Raw genomic sequence first — 19,555 nt, 5'->3', positions numbered from 1 at the left:
AGAGCTAGTGAAGCAAGCAGCTGTCTTGGAGCATACAAATTCTTCTTCATAAGGCAGACAGGTAAAGATTTGTACGCTGAAGTAAGCCCCAGCTAGTAAAGAAAACTCCCTTTCTTTCATGGACGTAGAAATTATGTGCCAAACCTTTTTACCCATTTAGTACATTGTGTGGCCCCTGGAGGGCCAGATGACACACTGAACAAACAGCAAGCTGTTACACTCTTCAAAAGAGAGGGAAGCAGCATGACAGTGATCTAAGCAAGGAAAAGCAACAATCCCCTGGAACGCTCAGCTATAGTACGGTCTATGTCAGAAGACAAAGATGATCAAGAGACTGGAGCATCACTCTAATGAGGAAGACTGAGGGAGCTGGACCTGCTCAGCCATGAGAAGAGACAACTGAGAGGGAACCTCATCAATGCTATAATTATCTGAAGGGAGGATGTTAAGAGGATGGAGCTGGGCTCTTCTTGGTGGTACTCAGCAACAGAATAAGAGACAATGGGCAGAGACTGATGCACAGGAAGTTCCACCTGACCGTGAGGAAGAATTCTTTACTGTGTGGGTGACTGAGCACCGGAACAGATGGTCCAGAAAGCACATGGAATGCTTCCCTTGCTGGAGATGTTCAAGAACCACTTGGATACAACCCTATGCCATGTGCTCTGGGATGATCCTGCTTGAGCAAGGAGGTTGGCCCAGATGACCCACTGTGATTCCTTCCAACTTGACCCATTCTGGGATTGTCTGATGTAAGCAAACCAAAATATGTGGGGCTTGTCCAAACACCTATTTTATTCACAGCAGACACCATAAATGCTGTGGAAACAAAATGTTTCTGCATGAAGATAGATTACTGTTGCAATATACAGGGTATTACAGAGCTGCTCAAATTTCTCACGCATTTCCTATACAGCCCTGACATATTACACTGTTGGCTTTGTATCTGACACAGAGCTGTTTCCACATTTTTTTCATGTTTGCAAGATGTCTGTAGCACCTGATAATAATGGAAAAGCCTTCTTGGTAAAACTTGCTGATGCCAAACAAATAGTTGGCACAAACACCTGAACACATGATGGGTTAAATATGCAAGGATGATAAAAACGGCTTAATAGTCATGACACAGACTCAGCTGTAACTCTCATTTACCAGACACCAAAGTTATAATCACAGCCTTAACTTCATTTCCTATGTGTGCAGTTTAAAGCTGTTCCTTACGACTCTAGATAAAACCACCCTATTTTTTACTTTGAATATTCAATAATACTATCCCTAAACACCAAATCTGGCACATTACTATATGCAGCACTTTTCATTGCTGTATAAGTCATATGGTTAAGTTGGACATTTTATCTAACAAGGCAATCTTGTTCAACCACTACTGTTCACTTTATTAGTAACCATTTCAACACTGTTGCAAAATATTTTATTTTCACCACTGTGAATTAACAACCTTTAAGAAACCCACACAGTCCTCTTCACATATAGTAAATTTAAGTTAAGCCTTTTAACAAAATGAGATTACTAAAGTATTCAGGCTTCAGGTCAAAAACCACACAGGATCACAATATTCAAGAGCCTATCTCATTAGCAAACATTGCAGCAAAAGGTGCAACACTGGTGGAAAAAGACAGTGTAAGTGAACTAGAAACAGGATTTCAAGTTCCCCAAAATGGAGCTCTAAATGCAAATCACTATCTGAGCAGGGACTTTTATGTTGCCATAATGTTACATCGCAATATTTTTAAGTGTTACCTGCTACTTGTGCCAATTTATCATGAAGTGCATACAAGCTCTTCATCATGAGACTTATTTCGTCTTCCTAGAATGAGAAAAACATATTTATGTTAAAACAAGCAGTAGTACAGATGTACTTTTTTTCCTTTTATCCTCAAAATCTTCAATTACCATGAGGAAAAAACCCACGGTTTAAACATGCAGGTAGGAAGCTGTAATGTCTCACACACCAACAATGATGCAGGCAATAGATTTTGAATCCAAATATACACTACACTGAATTTTCAGATCTTGACTGAAGCTGAACAAGGTTGCAGCTTGGACTCTGATGGATCTGCCAGTTAAAACCAAGAGAATCTCAGTAGTATTTTGATACTACCAAGAGAGTAGTGAAATGACTCAAAAGAAATCTGTTTTGTTTCGGGGTGTTTTTTTGATAGGTACTGTCTAAAAATAAAAGTTTTATTCTTTATAAATGTGCTGTGACATTTTATACAAGCCACACTGAAGTACCATCTGGTCACATTCCAGCATAAAATTCAGAGCAAAGGAAGACTTTTGTTGTCCACCTTCCAACTACAGTAATTCAATTAAAAAAAACCAACCAAATAAACCACCCTCACCAAACAAAAAGCCAAAAGAAAGCACACCAGAAAGCTCTGAACTATATTGTTGATACTTCCTGCATACACCATAATACAAAAAGGCCTAATTCCCAAAAGAAGCATGAATGAGATGTCATATAATTGCAACTTACAAGGGAGTTTAACTTATCAAGATATCAAGCAATTTATTTTAATATAACCAGGACCATTTTATATTTAGAAGGAATTATTCAAAACATAAAGACAAAGAACATGCAATTACATACACAAACAATTACGTACACTGAAGGCTATTCTGAAATGTTGAAGTTTTATCAAATGGCTAGGACTAGAGCCTTCATTCAAAAAATACTCAAAAAAGTAATTTTCCAGTTTGTGCATATGCTGATTATAGTAATTTTGAAAAAAAAAGTAACTATAGTAGGCTTAATTCCCTGATGCACCAGCATTATTGACATAATTTTAAAATGTGAGTAGTCCAATTTTTTTTCCTGTAAGAAAATTGCTACCAGAAAAGCAAAATACTTCTTTCATCGATCAAACAGTGGACAAATTATTTCCCAACAGCATCATTAACAATTACCAGCATCATCTCTCCCTATTCTGGTACTACAAAACCATCACTGAGATTAAGTTGATGTAGTTGATACTCCTCAGGAAACTAACCAATCTTACTGACTCGTTTCCTGGCTGGAAAACACTGTGAATGGCAGAAGAGGAAAATCAGTCTTCCAGCACACACACACCACCAGCAGTACGTCAAGTTCAATTTACTTGCCAGTGGATACACCCATGACTTCACTAATAGCTACAGTGAGATGAACATGAGAAATATTACTGTGACCATTTTTTTTTCTAATTAACAGTTGGACCACATAAAAGAAGCAACTGAGCAGTATAACCTGTGTAGCTAACAAACAATCAAGCATGGAAAAGGATTACTATGGAACAGTGCAGTAGACACAGGAGTAAGTAACACACAGAAGAGGTTCTCAGGCCAAGTCCAGTGAACAAAATGTATTCTCTCCACACTAGTAAAGTCATTTTGAAAGAATCCCCAGAATCTGCCTCAAGAAATTTAATTTGTTCAAGAGATTCAGGAACATTTTCTATCCAAGAAACCAGCCAAGGCCACCTGCTTAATACGCACTCACTCACTTTCGGAGAGTTCAATCCTAGACGCAAAACCCACCAATCCACCAAACAAAAACACCAAATCCCAGACAGTAAACCAAAAAAAAACGCCCCCCGCCCCCACAAGGCCTCCACAATTACCTTGCAATACTTGCTTATATATGCCTAGCAAAAGCAGATCACTATGTTTACAATTCAAGTCAGAAGAGAGAACCACCTGAACACATGCTGCAGCACTAAGAATAATACAGATAGCGTCAACGGTGACATCTCAAAAATTGTTAGCCTGATACTTCAGACAAAAAAAGTAAATACAAGTAACAGAATGGAATCAAAGTGAAAGAGACAAATTTTAAAATCCATTTTGAAGGACTTTAACCCTTGCTCTTCTATAACACTAAATTAGATCCTTGGGTTTCATGTCAATCATCTCTTATCAGCTGTGCTTTCAAGGTTGAAAAGCCAAATGTTACCAGTAAGTGAAAAACTGTTAAATTTAGTCTCAAAATCCGCAATACTCTTTTCTTTCTACAACACAAATTATGTACTATTTTCATTGTGTCTAGAGCAACCAGCATGCCACAGCCAAATCTTGTAATCTTATTTATATTGCCCAAGATGAAAAAAAAAATTAAAATATCAGTTACAAGAAGTGCATTTACTTCCTGCAAATTTTACTAAAACTGCATCCTTCTGAACAGATCTATATTGTTTGTATACAATCATGTGACAGATTAAAATCTCAACGTTAAATGGTTTTACTTACTTGTATTTGTTTGAGTTCTTCACTAAAGGGATCCTTGACTGTCAAGAAAAAAAGAAAAAAAATTAATTCACTCTAGGGTCTGAAAACACTAAAAGGTATACCAACATTGTAGCTTTATGACAACACTGCAATAGTTAAGATAAAAACAAGGTCCATAATAAGACAAATAACAGAGACATCTATTAACCTTTGCCCTAACTCTGCATTTGATAATGCAGTATAGTAGCATTTAGGTTATAGTAGATTTTTGTATGTCAACAAATTTCACAGCTATTTCCTTAAAACAAAACTGTACTTGTCATTTGCTGAACTCTTGCTTTCTAACTCAATTGCTTTGAAATAATTTGAAGGTTTTACATTTTAGTGAACAATTTAAAAAAGGAAAACCTCTCTTTTACTCGCCACTAATACATACAACAAAGCTCTACAACTCAGCATGTTCTTTAACAAGAGTGAGATGACACACTGAGAGCTCATGCACTCCCATGCATATAGGTATCCACAAAATATCAAGAGTTGCCCATCCAAGAGTAGATTGATTGACAACATCTTGACTGCTGATCCACAACCATGCTCAAACTGGTCAGAGTTATATTTATAATTTAGTTATAAACAGGAAATATAAGAGAAATATAAAGGTTGACATATTAGATCAAATTCATGTCTAGATTTCTCATTTAGGAGAAATGGAGGATACAAAATAAACTAAGGACCGACTTATAAAACAGGGTTCCCAACCTTAGTCAAGTCTAAGTGAACATGGATAAGAAACAAAAAAATATTTTTCTAAGAAAAAAAACCTAATTATTTGTAAAAGAATGTGATTTTTATTATCTGCATGAACTTCAGTAGCACTCTTGTCAGCAGACAAATGTTGATCTGTTTCACCTTAGTTTTGAAAGGAAGTTTGAAATAGAAACCATTACCCTTTCTCTGCTCCTACACGTAGCAATGGTTAAGATCCACATTCCTACAGTGACAACCAACAAATGACGTATAAAACAGAGGCACAATGAAAACACTTCCTAAACGAAGAAGGCTTGACTCTCTGCAACTTTGCAAACAAGTTTGTCCATGTGCCTCAGCTCAGAAAAAAATTAAGCGTGTGACCAACCCAATAAGTCCTTTGGCTTCTTCTGATACAGCAAATGGAAAAAAAACTAAACAAACCAAAACCACCCAAACACAGGGACTGGTTTTCACAGATATCCAAATACTGTATTCAGAGATAAGATTAATTAAAGCTGATACAAGCAGATGCTGAAGACTCTTGCATACCGAGCCCTACAGCATTTCATGATTTCATTCTATAGGTCCAAATTCACAGTCATTGCTTACTGGATTATCAAGCTACAAATTTTAAAGTTGTATGTATTTCATTCATTAACTCAAACACGCCCAGCACACTAAACATTTAATGTAAACAGCCTAAAATAGAATTAAACACCTAGTTTGATTGTTAGTTATCCAGACAAGGATAATTACAGACTCCAGGGTCGATGCTATTCAGCACACATGAAATCTTGATTGAGTAGTGGTTTTAGATTGGAAGGTGGGTACAAACACAAGTTACAAGAGGGTGTAGATTTCAGTACACCTGACTAACATACTTTAGCACTGATGAAAGTCACAAAACAAACACATATGCAACATTTCCATGCCTGCAAAAACGCAAACTGAAAACTGTCACCTGAAATTCTAGATATGCTAGGGCAGTCCAGAAATTAAGTAGAGGCTATGGTGGTGGTTTGATTTTACTGGGATTGTGATGCTGGGAAAGTCTATCTCACATTTGGGCAACTTCATATTTACATAAATTACACCTTGAATTTGTTAAGCAAGCCAGATGAGATGTCAATGTTTGCCTCTCCTCACAAATACATAGTGGTTACAATGACCAAGAATACCAATCACCTCTTCAAAAATACGTATCACAAAAATGCAGCAAACTTTACAACTCCTTATTTTAACTCACACTATAGGATTTCCATGACATCCCTCTGAAGTTAGTGATTATTATTGTTAACCAAAAACTGAAGTACATTTTATATATGATGCTATTTCGTTTAGCATGACTGGTGCTGTATGAGGCAAGTAAGCAAAATGCAACTGCAGCAATTTATCAGCTGCATATGCAATTACAACTGTTAATCAATCTGCATTTATTTACCACATAACCTCAATTCACTTGAGTTAATAAGGCCACTCCTTAACTTCTTCAGTAATTCCTCTTCTGAATACACCCTTCTTTCTTTTGTCCAGAACCTAACCTCTTACCAAATCCTCCCACATGCTTCAGTCACAGATACAAAGTTCTCACATACTCCAACATGCCTAAGGTATTTGAATATATTACATCAGCACTCTTGGTTCAAAAGCTTTCTTGACAGTTCCTAGAATATGCAACTATATTTGTAAGAGTGATAAATTCTTATTCTACAAAACTAAACATTAAATTAAGAATTAATTATTAATATAATATTTTTTATCTGAACATATATTTCTCAAGGCTCCTCCTCAAACATGGTTTGAGACCTCTACTATGCAACAGTTGTCCGCCTGGAAAATAGTCTATCAAGCTCGCATTCTAATGGAGTTCAAAGAACAACTTACCATCTACTCATGCTTCAAAGTTAAAACATGTATCCCTGTACCAGAGGTGAGAATAATAAATACTATTCAGCCCTTTCGTAACATTCATGCCTTCATTCATCACTCTTACACATTTGAGAGCCCTCTTCCTCCTTGCTATAAAAGCCACCTCTGAACCTTTCTGCAGCTCTATGTTCCTCCTAACATTTTAAGGTGACATTTTTAACAGAACCACTGTAATGCCATAATCTACTTCTGCATGTACAGATAATGTGATTTTAGAGATGAAAAAGCAAACTTCCAATGCAACTTTAAGGAGCTGTAAAGCTGCAGCCGAAGAAACAAGAATGATCCCAATTAACCAGTAAGCAGCTCGTTTCTCAGTGTGATGCCACAAAGCATCAAATACCATTCACCCACAGGATTCAGGGACTGTGCACTAGGAGGTATACCTCCAAGGGAGCAGCTGCTGCAGAAACAAGAATGTTTCTCCCTGTAAAATACTTTTCTCCTCCTCATCCACCAAGCCACAAGCAGACTAGACCCAAAAGAGAAGTAGTAACATTTCCAATATCTGCCTTACAAAGATGTGTTCTGTAAGAGGATAACCTAATGCTTTCCATCAGATTTTTTCTCCTATTAAAACAAATACATCAGCTGGATAATGTACTTCTACCAGAGTAAGAAACAATAGTAGAAGCACTGCTATCAGAAAACATGATCTCGAAACAAATTTTCAATAATTTTACAACTCAAGAATTTTCAATGTCAGCTAACAGACCTGTAACTTTTTCTAACTCTAGGATCAAGGTCTGACTTCATCCAGTGACATACCATGTACATGTCAAGAATAATTCTAAAACATTGTTTCTCTGAACTCCTAAACCTTAAAATGCCAGAAAAATACCAAACAAACGAGTTATTGCTTGAAATGTTATTCCAGAGCTCCATATTTCAAACTTCTTAAATAAAATAATCCTGTCTTTATTTTCCTGTCTGCAATTATTCAATGCTCAAAACAGACAAGCAGTTTTGCATTACCTTCCAGCTCCATATTTCTCTAACTCAGGTAGAAACCATCTCGAACCAGTAGGCTAAATGTCTCTGCTTTGACATTAAGACATCAAATCATACAGCAATTCCTTCTATATGGATCATCTTTGTGCGCTTTGGAAATGTTTTTTGTATTTCTACGAGTACCCCATTACAGTTTGAATACTCCTTGGCTGTGCCAATTTTGAAGAGCAGCATAATGTGCCCCAAGGATTAGCGAGCTCTACAAATGGCTGAACCTTTCCTTAACATCTAGTCACTTTTTCAACTGGCTCAGTTTAAAGCTCTTTTATTGATCATTTTTCCAGCCAATATAATTTTAATTTATTCTATTTCTGAGTAAGTGATGTAACAATCGACAACATAACCAACAATTTCATGTTGTTCCCTTCTACCAACAAAGCCCCCTTCCAAAAGAATTAAAAATCATATTTGTGATACATGCTTCAGACATATTTTCTATCAGCTCTGAAAATAAGAGTCTTCATTATTTTAGGTAAAACGATATGACCTACCAGAATTTCTCTTTGGAGTTTTCACTACTTAAACAAAAAAATAAAAAGCCCAAAAAATTACAACAAAATAACCATCTCCTTTGTTTAGCTGTATCACCCTTTCTAGAAAGGTTCAAATCTACTCCTGCTACTTAAATGCTGGTTAGAAGAGACCTTAATGTTGAAAGGTGCTCCTGCAAATCATGCCAATTTAATTCATAATTAAGAAGAGACACAAGTGTTTTGGGAAAGCTTCTCATCAGATTATTCAGTTTCACTAAATAATAACATTAGTTTCATTGTAGTACTCATATTAGTGATCACAAAACTTATAAATTATAAAAGCTGTCAGTTCTTAAGAATATTTAAAGAAATATTTTTTAGTAACAGTATTTGCACACATGCTCTTTTGCATTATATTACAAATAGAAGAAACAGTTGTCTCTGTTCTATTAGGGAAAATGGCCCAAAAGTGCACTTGCCGTGCATTGTAAAAATTAGATTAAAATCACATACACATGGTATTCACCACAGGCTGGTGTCCATACAGAGGAAATAAAAAACCCACCACATTAAGACTGCTCTTATAAGCAGTTGCAAAACATCACCAGGAGAAATGTTGGACTTCAGACACATACCAGCATTTTACTATGGAGAGAGAATCAGAATAGGCTTCTGAAATAGCTCTTCTGCATTCTTCTGCACCTCTCCCAAATAATTTTAGCTCCCTACATTTTATAAGGTTAAAAAAATACCCACCACTTCAACAAATGAACTCAAATTTAGAAAAAAGGGAAAACTCCATCTTGAAAGCATAGCAACACAACGTGTTTTATGTTAAACTAGGAAGCATTCGGCTTTCCTCAAACTTCAAAGTTCAAAGTAGAAAGCAAACTAATAAAGCAAGTGTTATTGAAACACAGAAGGTTTAAGAATCAATGGGAAGCTGCAATTAAATATTGAATCTACTGTCACTCTGCCAAGGGGCCCAGTCTTGATACAAATATCCTGTGATTTCATACAAGTAGTAAGGATTTCTGTCTTGAAGAGTTTCCAAAATAAAATCACAGTTATAACCTCTTCTTCCAGACAGACTTCAGTAACAAAGTACTAATAAGAGTATGAACAGTTTACAACATCCAAAGGTAACATTTTGATCAGGAGCAAAGTCAAGATACTGACCACAGGAATTTTTCATTTTTAAAAATGGGGTTCTGTTGCACCTCTGTTCTTTAAATCATTCAGCACACATTGTTCTATCAGTGCTTGCTGCACTAAGAGCAGCAGAACTGCTGAAGAATACATTTACAAAGCCTGAACACAACAGCAGAACACTGAAAATAGGTGCCCCATGCAGGACATACAGAGGGAGTTGCTAGCAGGTCTCTTGGCACGACAAAGATGAGCGTTCACGGAGGAAGCAGCAGACAGTTCACCGCAAGTATCCATACTAGTTAAGAGAAGAAGGAAAACTGCTCACCACATACTGTACAAGTTAGAAGGGCTCAAAATCAGAATGAGCTCAGCAGTTAATACACAACATAACACTTGACTGGACATGCATAACACCAGGGAATATTTAGTTACTTCCATTTTTACTCCACCAGACTAAGCCTGAAGAGCTGGCTAAACCTTCCACGTTGTCTACCACAGCAACTGCTTTTGTTTGATGATTTGTTTGATTAATCTACCTGGTTCAAATAAAAATTATCGAAAGGGAACAACTGGACTAACACACCATTATCCTTTACTCAGATGAAGAGTCTGCTTGAACTAAGACTGAACTTGAACTAACATTATGATCACTGTTTATTAATGAAATAGGTTATGCCTATTAGTTAAAAGGTTACATCATCAGCTTGTGGATTAAGGTGATGAATCTTCTAGCAGTACTGTGCACACTTCTGACCCTGGTGGATCTAGAAAGGAGGAAAAAACCAGGAAAAACCAAAACATTTCTTGGCAAGAAACTCACCTGCCATATAAAAACAGGAAAAAAAGAAGACAGGAAGTAGGAGTGAGTCTTACCAACATCTCAAACACTAGGGGCAATAAAACTGTACCACACCTTTGGCACATGAGAACTCTGTAGTATGTAGGTCACTACATAGTGGCATAAAACTCAGTGCTTGAACTCTGAAAAAAAAGTTTACAAAATAAGATCCTAATTCTTTCCTCAAACCATGTATCTTGTGCCTAAGGGAGCTGGCTATATAGTTAGTCTGATCCCAAGGCTTGTGTAAGCAGCTTGGTACATTCCCATGTTCTGAATGACAAAGGATATCACATGCTAACTCATTCCCTTACAGAAGGAATAGGCAGACCCTATTTGGCCTTAGGTCCTCAATTACCAGGACAGCTCCTTCCCAGGGCTGCTACTTTCATGTCATTTCCCTCCAGTCTGCTCTCCCTCAAAAGGCATCACTTTACCACGCATCCTACACAGCAGAATAAAACAAGTGGATTTAACTTCTCATGTTTTTCCTTTCCCCTACACTTCATGGGCATTTGTACTCAATCTGCACATTTCTGTTGCTAGTTCAATAAGCAGGTTCTCTAGCTGAATGTCAAAAGAAATAAAGTGTTTAAAGTTATAAATAAAAAGCCACTGCACAATTCCAAAGTATGCCGACACATCTATGCTCAATGTGAACAACTGAAACTACATAGCCTACAGTGTTTCTGCAGGGAGTACCACCTCAGATGGAAGCAAAACTTAACAGGCATTGATCATAATACACCCAGGATCACCAAATCGAATTGTGCATATCAACCTGCCCATTCTGAATGAATGAGCTCTAAGGAGTAATCAAAAGATTGGTACTTCTACTCCTGATTCAAAGGTCACTGTACAAACAGTACAGCAGTATAGCTTCTTAGATGTTCTCAACACTCCCTTTTTAGTTACTTTGAGTTTATATCAAAATGAACATGCATTTATTATTATATGCAAAAGACAAACATGAACATATCCTTTAGCACAGCCTAGATTCCCGATTTCCCATAGTGCCTTACTCTTTTATCCACACCTGCTTTTACATAAGCAGATGTAAAAGCATAAGTACTTCTCATGCTTACAGATAAGCAGAACAGAAAAACAGCACTAAATAACACTGTGGGAGGTACAGCACAGTAGGACTCCACATTGAACATTATAAACTCTAGCAAGCCTTCTAACACAGAAGGAACCTACATGAGCTCAGCTTTAAGATGTGCAGTGGTTCTTCAATCTATCCCTGCACAGATCAGTATGCTTCTTCCCACAGTACCACTGCCCCTTTCGACAAGTTTTTCTGCATCAGAATGACTCAGTGGGCAGAAGCGACAAAGGTTACTCTTGATCAAGACCTGAGCTACACCATGTCCTTATCTATTATAATCACAGCAAAGGCACTGCTACCTTCTTCCACAAATCTGTATCTACCAGGAAAAATACAAGGAGCCAAGGGCAGACAAGACAAAGTACTAATGAAGAGATTCTCCTTTAAAAAAACTTTTCTTTTTGATTTCACAGTCGCTGACCAGTAAACTTATCACCCTCAACCTAACACAAATCACAACAGACAACTAATTTTAGCAGAGAATACATTCACAAGAACTATATAGGCAAAAGGAATATATGCCTCATGATTACAACACTCCGTGATTCTCAACAACATTCAAATAGCACTTACATCAACAAAAAAACACTGTACTGGCTTAATTTACTTGCCTAAGCTTTTTAGTGAAGCAACTTTCTCAAGCAGCAGTTCTGGCCTGTTCAAATGTTCATACTGTTACTGAAGCACAAGTCCAGAAGCATGACAGGGATCAGTTGGGTACAACTCTACAACTCCTGCCAGCTTAGCTGGGTAAGCAGTCAAGCTAAAGTTTGAAACCTACTACTCTCAGATGAAACACAGATCTCAAAAGGATTTAAATGTAAATGATATTTAGAAACACAATTGCATCTCAGAGATAGGAGGACTGTAGGCCTGATTCTCCTCCTGTACTGGGATAACTATAGACTATGAAACAGTGCTAAGTAGGGCTCCTACAATGCAAAATTCAAGTCCTTGTGTATCATGGGCTCTTCTTTAAAATACTGCACTGCATCCATTATCACTCTATGCATCTGTCCTAAGCACAAATATCTGTATTGCACTTGAACAGTATTAGAGTTGACTGAGGTTCTTAACAAATGAAACAAGTCTGCTTTTTGCTTTCCCACACCTTTCTAGTCTCTAGTGCTTTTTAAAATGTAAAAGTTGCAACCAGATCTGCTTTCAGATTCTGGATCACCTTTCTCACATTAGAAATGAAATTTGCTTTTGAGAAAACTACGCACTGTGGAATGCAGTATAAACTTTTGATTACTTTTTGATATCTAATGAAAACAGGTTGACTCCTGTCAGAGCTTTTCTGCATCCCTGGTCCCCAGGCAAGTGATTCTAGTTCAGATTTTCCATTACTTACTTCGAAAAAAACTCATGGCTTCCAACAGTAACTTCAAAAAAATGTCATAATAAGAATCTACAGTAATGGCATAAGGAATGGTTTGTGCACATCTGCTAACAGCAGCACACTTAAGCAGATGAATGCAAAGTAGTTCATAAATATTCTGAACGAAGTATCAACTACCACTATCTCCCTAAAAACAGGAATTCTGAATTTCCATCAGTTTTGTTTCAAACACTGCTGAACAATTTTCTTATTTATTCTTTATACTCCATAACTATTACAAAGGTAAATAGACTGTTTATAATCCTTTAGGAAGGACTTGAAGCTGTCAGCTGAGCTATTTTGTACTACATAGCAATTACTTAGACTTTCCTAGATGAAAGTCACTACATAATAATTATTCAACTTTCCTAGATAAAAGGTCAAATTATTCCTCATTTTAAAGAATAATTTCTGACATACCATAAGGAAGATGAGAGTTTAGAATTGTCAAGAATCCTAAGGAAATCTAACTATGCTGCCTGGCTTTACCTTATGAAGACAGCCTAGGGATTCTTCTTGTTTGATCTACTGATCTTGATCCAAAACTCATCAAACCATAGAACTGAGATTGCTACAACAGAGATTAGTCTTTAAGAAAAACGCCAGGATTTTCTTTTATATCACCTAGTTGAGAAATACTTACTAACTAGGATTTAAAGCAATATACAGAAAGTGAAACAGCAACATGCTAATATTTCAATGGAAGTTGTTACATTGTCAAATACAAGTCAGGGTATCCCTTGCAAAGCACAGGCAGCATTAACAGGCACACAACACAGAAATGTTACAAATCTTTTAATTTTTCTCCCTCCCTTTTTTATATCCTCTTCCATAAATACTTCCTATCCACAATTTTCTTCTATTAAAGCCAACACTGTAAAGAATAGACTCTTCTGAGAAGGTGATCTTAGAAGGCAAGTAAATTTATAACAGTTATCTGTGAAATACCACAGCACTTCAACAGTAATTTGCACGCCTGTGAGCTTAACAGTCATCATCTTGTCTTTTATACAGCAAGTCTAACTTCTTAGCAATTAAATTCCCTGCATAAAATTCCATGGAAGTTTTAACACCTGAGAGATTTAGACGTCAAGAACAAAGGAACATCAATGGAATTGAATAAAACTCTTAGAATTGTGATTTGCTTAAGCTTACACTTGGAATATGCACAACTGCTAAGTCTCCCTGAATTAACATTTCAAAAACACAAATTGTAGTAAATATAGTAAGGATTAACCTCCTAGCAGTTGTTTTGTAACAAGTATCATAGAAAGACCAAAATTGCTAGCAACAAAGGCCACTTTAAAAGGCTTCTTATAAGAAAAAAAGACTTTAAACAAGACCTACCTGAAACTTCCAAGATTCATTTTTTGTTGTGATGGTTTTGTTCTGTTCTGTTTTTTTCTTTTGTCACATCAACTGCTTCCCAGACAAAGTACTGGAGCAGAAATGGTAGAAGTAACCTACATACAACCTATTTCAGATTACAGACTTCAACAGTATCTGTACTAGGACCCACATCTTCCAGCAAGGAAGAGAACCAGATCTGAAAGCAACATCAACATATCTGATACTGTTACCAACTTCTCGTTAAAAGTAACTTTAGAATTAACTTCCAGGAACAGCCACTAGAGATGCTCAGAGTAACATCACAAAACCACGGGAGTTGGAAGAGATATACACACACCTCTTCAGGGTTTGAAGAACCTAGGAAGTAGACTAAAGTGTACCATTTTCCTGACAAAATATTATGCTGGCTTGGCAAGAAGTTGATATAATCCCATGGTATTTTGAAGGCAGGTGCAAACAAAACATGCTTTACAGCCAGAGCAAAATGAACGAGGTTACCAGCACCAAGCCCAAACTGATCTTTTTCAAATGTAGCACTGTCAGAGATAGCAAGCATAACAGGCACTAGCATTAGTTGGGTCTTTTATGTGAGCTTGAAGAGCAGTTCATTTCAGCGGGTTTAAGAAAAACCCCATCTATATTTTAGACAGCAAAATGCATAAAAACCTTAATTCAAGTGACGTTTATAGCTTAGATACAGAAGGATTAGCCCAGTTCTGATTTTTTTATGCTACATGTGAAAAAACTAAAGCACTTCATAGCTATTTCAGAGCACTGCATAAGAAATCATTTGAACACTATGCACAAGTCTCTTGTAAAATGTAAGTGTAAGTGACAAGTCTCTTGTGAAATACTCTGCTCACCCCTTCCCATTTTTATTACTCTACCTGGCCTAAATTCAACTCCAACACCTGGTTTTAAGCCTCCCTCTCATCAGACACACCTCCTCTGTTCTTAGATTGACAAATATTTAAGTGTTGATATTGAGTGTACTTTGTGATAAGTATTTCTCAACGTCACAAACATACTATCGCCTTACTTGATTGCATTTAATTCTAGGCACTTAACTGTTAAGAAAACCAACATTAAGCTCACTGTGCATCATTCCCTGCAAATTTAAAATAAGAAGTCACCAGATATACAAATAACTGTCTTTATTGCTTTATCATAGTATGCATGATAATTAGATGCATATATTGCAACTCTGCTGAACCCTAAAAGTTTTTATGACATGGACTGGAGTTTAAAATAGCTGATTTTCTTCAACTACCAAATCACTCTCACCCAACAGAATCTAACCTACCTAAAAGACAAAAAATCCAACCACCTAAAAGACAAAAAAATCTCAATATCCAATTGCCTAAATGATAAGGCTCTTTTTGAGATATACTATTATTTTTAATTAAAAAGTATGAATCATTTCTGCTTCTATTAAAAAAAACAGACAATACACCCATATAAACATGAGAGTCAAAGGATTCACTTGGATGATGTTTAAGCTTAGGAAACATATAATAGAAGACGGGGTTCTCCCCCTTTTCAGTAAACATCAGTCTTTATTAGCCTGTCTTGTCTGTTCTTGCCCGTTCTACAGACCCACCGTATTTTTGTTCCATATGCTAATTTAAGAGGAATTTAGTAAGCACGTGCTAAACATATGGGCAAGGTAAGTCCCTGCTCGTTCCCACATTACTTAAAAGAAGTGGCCTGCTCCTCTTCCTATCAAAGGAGCTAGCCACAAAACCTGCTGTTTGCTTCTGCCAAAGGACACTATTCCCCGTTCCCATTTGTTATGTTGCAGCGAAGCCTGGGGCTGCGAGGAAGCAGCACAGACGAAATACGAGTGCCATTGCCAGAAGAATTCTTCAGGAAATCCACTTTCGAGAGTTCCACTGAAAAGAGAGCAAGTAAGAACAGGCCAAGAACTGGTTTACTTGAACGACCAAGCAACACTGGGCTACCAGAGCACTGACAAGGCAGGCTATTCTAAGCAAGGTCCTCTAAGAAGAGCACAATTTTTCCTGTGTAACAGTTCCAGCTGGGTTAACTTTTTAAGAGCAATATACTCAACACAGTCATCCCACAAGCTCTATAGGAACGTTCACACATTCCAAAACATTTTTTTTTTCAATACAAAAAAAAAAAAATCCACTCTGAACTTTAAGAACTATTGCTATCTGCATTGCTGAAACACTCAGCTTTTACCAAACAGGATGACAAGCCAGTTTTAACTCAACCACTGAATTTGGCAGTTTACCCCAGTAGGCTGACAGATCTTCTCCGGTTAAAATCATATTTCAAGACTAAAAGCAGCATATAATACCTGCTAGTACAAGAATACAGCTTATCCATACATAACAACATGTAGGCATGTCTCTATCAGTTATGGCCAGAAGCTAACCAGAGTATGAGCAGTCCTAACAGTCATACTATACTGTGTCTAATTATAGCCCACCTGTGTATGTTCACAGCCAGCTCAAAAAAAAAAGACTGAACAAGACTTAAAAGCCATGTGGACCATTGCAATGAAACCACTGCAAATCCCCAAGTCCTTGCTGCTACCGTCCTTCCTCAACACCAAATGTTTTACACGCCACCCCCCAAGAGCACAAAACAGAATTTAAAATTATTCTGCTACTCTAATGTAATGAACAAAATTTGAAAGGGAATAAAAAAAAAAGCCAGCCCACACTGCTGCCCTGGGACATCTAGTAGATCTCAAGGTAACAGTCAGATCATTCCTTACAAGGCACTGTATACATGTCCACAAATGAGTACGTAAATCCTCTACTCTCTATAAAAAAATGTACCCACTTGCATACACCCCACACACCATCCTCAATCATTTCAAGAAAGGTGCAAGTTGCCAAGAACTTTCTAACGCTCTTACATCCCAAAACCAGATTTTTGCATAATTTCTTACCAGAAGCAATGAAAACTCAGGACAGCAATGGCATGATTTTTCTTTCTGATGTTAGAATCTCCACTGTCCACTTCAAAACAGCCAAGAACTGAATTAGCATGAATCACTACCCTCAGGTGGTATGTTTCCATTTTTGTATTCTTCAAAAATGGTAGGTTTTAAATCTATTCCAAGTTACATGTTAAAGAAGTTCCCAAATAATTCAGTATTAAAAAAAAGAATGCTCTGAAATTCAGACTAAAGCACAGCAGTAATTCATGCATAAACGTTATTATCAACTAAATTTAGAAGGAATCATTTATTAGAAAACAATACACAATACGTCAAGCGTTCACTGCACAAAGTCTGTCATAGTGTGCAACATCATCTCAACCTAGGATCCTTTTCAAGCCTCAGCACACATGAATGAAAACAACCTGCTTATTACCAAACAACTACAGTCAAATCTCAGCCCTGCAGGAATCCCAGGTATCTAACTGTGCACTTACTCCTGCAAGATTTATGTAAAATCTTACCTCGCCAATTCTCTATTAACCATACTCCTGCTAAATTGAACAAAACCCACAGAACTGTCTTGGGAAGAAAACTTGCTAGAAAATAAGGTATCAACAGATTACAGCAGGGAATGCTGGGATTTAAGTTTATCTCAAATATCTTGCAAGCTTATTACACCAGCTTGCAAAGCACATACATAAGGAAAGACAATTTCTCTGTGCATCATCCTCTAACCCAGAACTGTTCAGTAAGGGAGGTCTGGGAACGCAAAGGCGTATTAACAGTTGTTACATCCAGTTGCAGAAACTGCTCTTACCCTTCACCTAATACTTACTGTTGGCTCCCACATCCTCAGCTACTCCAGAACCTCTCATTCTCAGGTATGTGAATCCCAGTATCAGAAAGAACAAGCATGCAGCAGTTAAGAGGAACATGGACAGGTAATGTGCACTGAAGCCTCCAGTGGTGGATACCTCCTCTCTTTTGAACTGTTGGAGAAGCTCCTCCTCGGGCTCAGAGAGATTCTTCTTGTAGGTGTTTTTCAGGTAGGTATGATTTGAACCCGTATGATTGGAGTGGTTGAGTCTAAGGGAGGAGGTGGTTCCACCCGGGGGAAGGCTATTAGTAGATGAATAGATCCTGGATTCAACATTACAGCTACCAGGAGCACCGCTGAGAACATGATTATTGGTCGCTTTCCTAATGGTGCCTGGAGGGTCAGTGATTTTGCCGCTGTCCACGTCCGTGAGCGGTGGTGGCAACAGCAATACTGATGGGGATTTCTTGGATAGGCCAATGCGGTATCTGGGGCTGGGAGGACTAGAGTCCAGATTTTCACATCCTCCTCCTCCTCCTCTTCCCCCCACCGCCGCCGCCGCCTCCTCCTCCTCCTCCTGATTTCTGCCCCTGTCTAGACTGCCGGCAGCAGCCGCCCCCGCCGCCCTGTCATTCGTTACGAGCACAGCAGCACTGCAGCCTCCGCCAGCCCTTTCTTGGCCCGTCTCCATCACGCCAGCGCCGGCTGCAGCGCATTTGCTTGTTATGAATGGAGCAGGCGACTTGCTGAGGCTCCGTCTGGGCCGGCGAACTGCAGACTCCTCCTGCTGTTTGGCCCTCGCCCCCGCCGCCTCCTCCTCCTCCGAGTCCGAGTACTTGTCCCTGCTGCCTCCGTAGGAGAGGAGCCGGTTCCCGTTCACGGTCCGGTTCTTCCACCGCTGCTGCTCGCTCTCCTTTTCCTCCTCCTCTTTGTCGTCGTCCTCCTCCTCGCCGTCCCCGAGCTCCCTCAGACCCTGAGTCGCCGTCGGTCTCCTGGCCGCCGCCCCCCACCAGGCGTTGGGCTTCCGCCGGGCCGCCTCCTCCGGGAGGGAGCTGCTGCTCACGCCGCAGGCGCCGTGGGGGGCGGCGGGCCTGAGGCCGCGGAAGAGGGGCGCAGCGCGCTCCCTCCTGCCGCCGGCCTGGCTCCGGGGGCTGCTCTCCGCGTCCGACTCGTCCGAGCTGAAGCCCAGCAGCACTTTGCCGCCCCCGGCGGGGGCTGCGGCGCGGCCCCGGCCGCCTCCGGCGGCAGTCCCGGGGAGGAAGGGGTGCTCGGCGCCGGCCAGCCGCGCTCCCGGGGCCGCCCGCCCGGGGCCGCCGCCTCCGCCCGGCGCCGCTCCGGCTCCCGTGTTATTGTTGTTGCTGTTCCGGGTCTTGTTGGCGCCGCCGCCGCGGGCCCCGGCCCGTTCATCCTCACGCAGCTTCTTCAGCTTCTTCAGGTAGACGGGCCGGGTGCTCTCGGTGACCGGCCCCGGGGAGAAGCCGAAGCGCCTCAACTCCGAGAAGAGCTCCTCGTCCGTGAGCTGCGCGGCCGTCGCCATTTTCCGCTCCCCGCCGCCGCCGCCGCGGCGCTTCCGACCCACGCGCCGCGCCGCGCTCCCCGCCGGAA

General features: G+C 39.3%; 1 protein-coding gene across 1 annotated transcript in view; it reads right to left on the bottom strand.

The window, feature by feature from the left end:
* LEMD3 (LEM domain containing 3) overlaps positions 1 to 19,555 on the bottom strand; it is a 41,413-nt gene extending 21,858 nt beyond the window's left edge. Inside the window, exons 1-3 of the mRNA XM_036400899.2 lie at positions 17,969 to 19,555; positions 4,246 to 4,283; positions 1,759 to 1,825 (exon numbers count right to left, since the gene is read on the bottom strand). Of these exons, the coding sequence (XP_036256792.1) occupies positions 1,759 to 1,825; positions 4,246 to 4,283; positions 17,969 to 19,487 (1,624 nt within the window). The 5' untranslated portion in view covers positions 19,488 to 19,555. The remainder of the gene's footprint in view (positions 1 to 1,758; positions 1,826 to 4,245; positions 4,284 to 17,968) is intronic.

This window comes from Molothrus ater, chromosome 5 (assembly GCF_012460135.2).
Source record: "Molothrus ater isolate BHLD 08-10-18 breed brown headed cowbird chromosome 5, BPBGC_Mater_1.1, whole genome shotgun sequence".
Classification (NCBI taxonomy): Eukaryota; Metazoa; Chordata; class Aves; order Passeriformes; family Icteridae; genus Molothrus; species Molothrus ater.
This window is presented reverse-complemented; position numbering and strand designations above follow the sequence as displayed.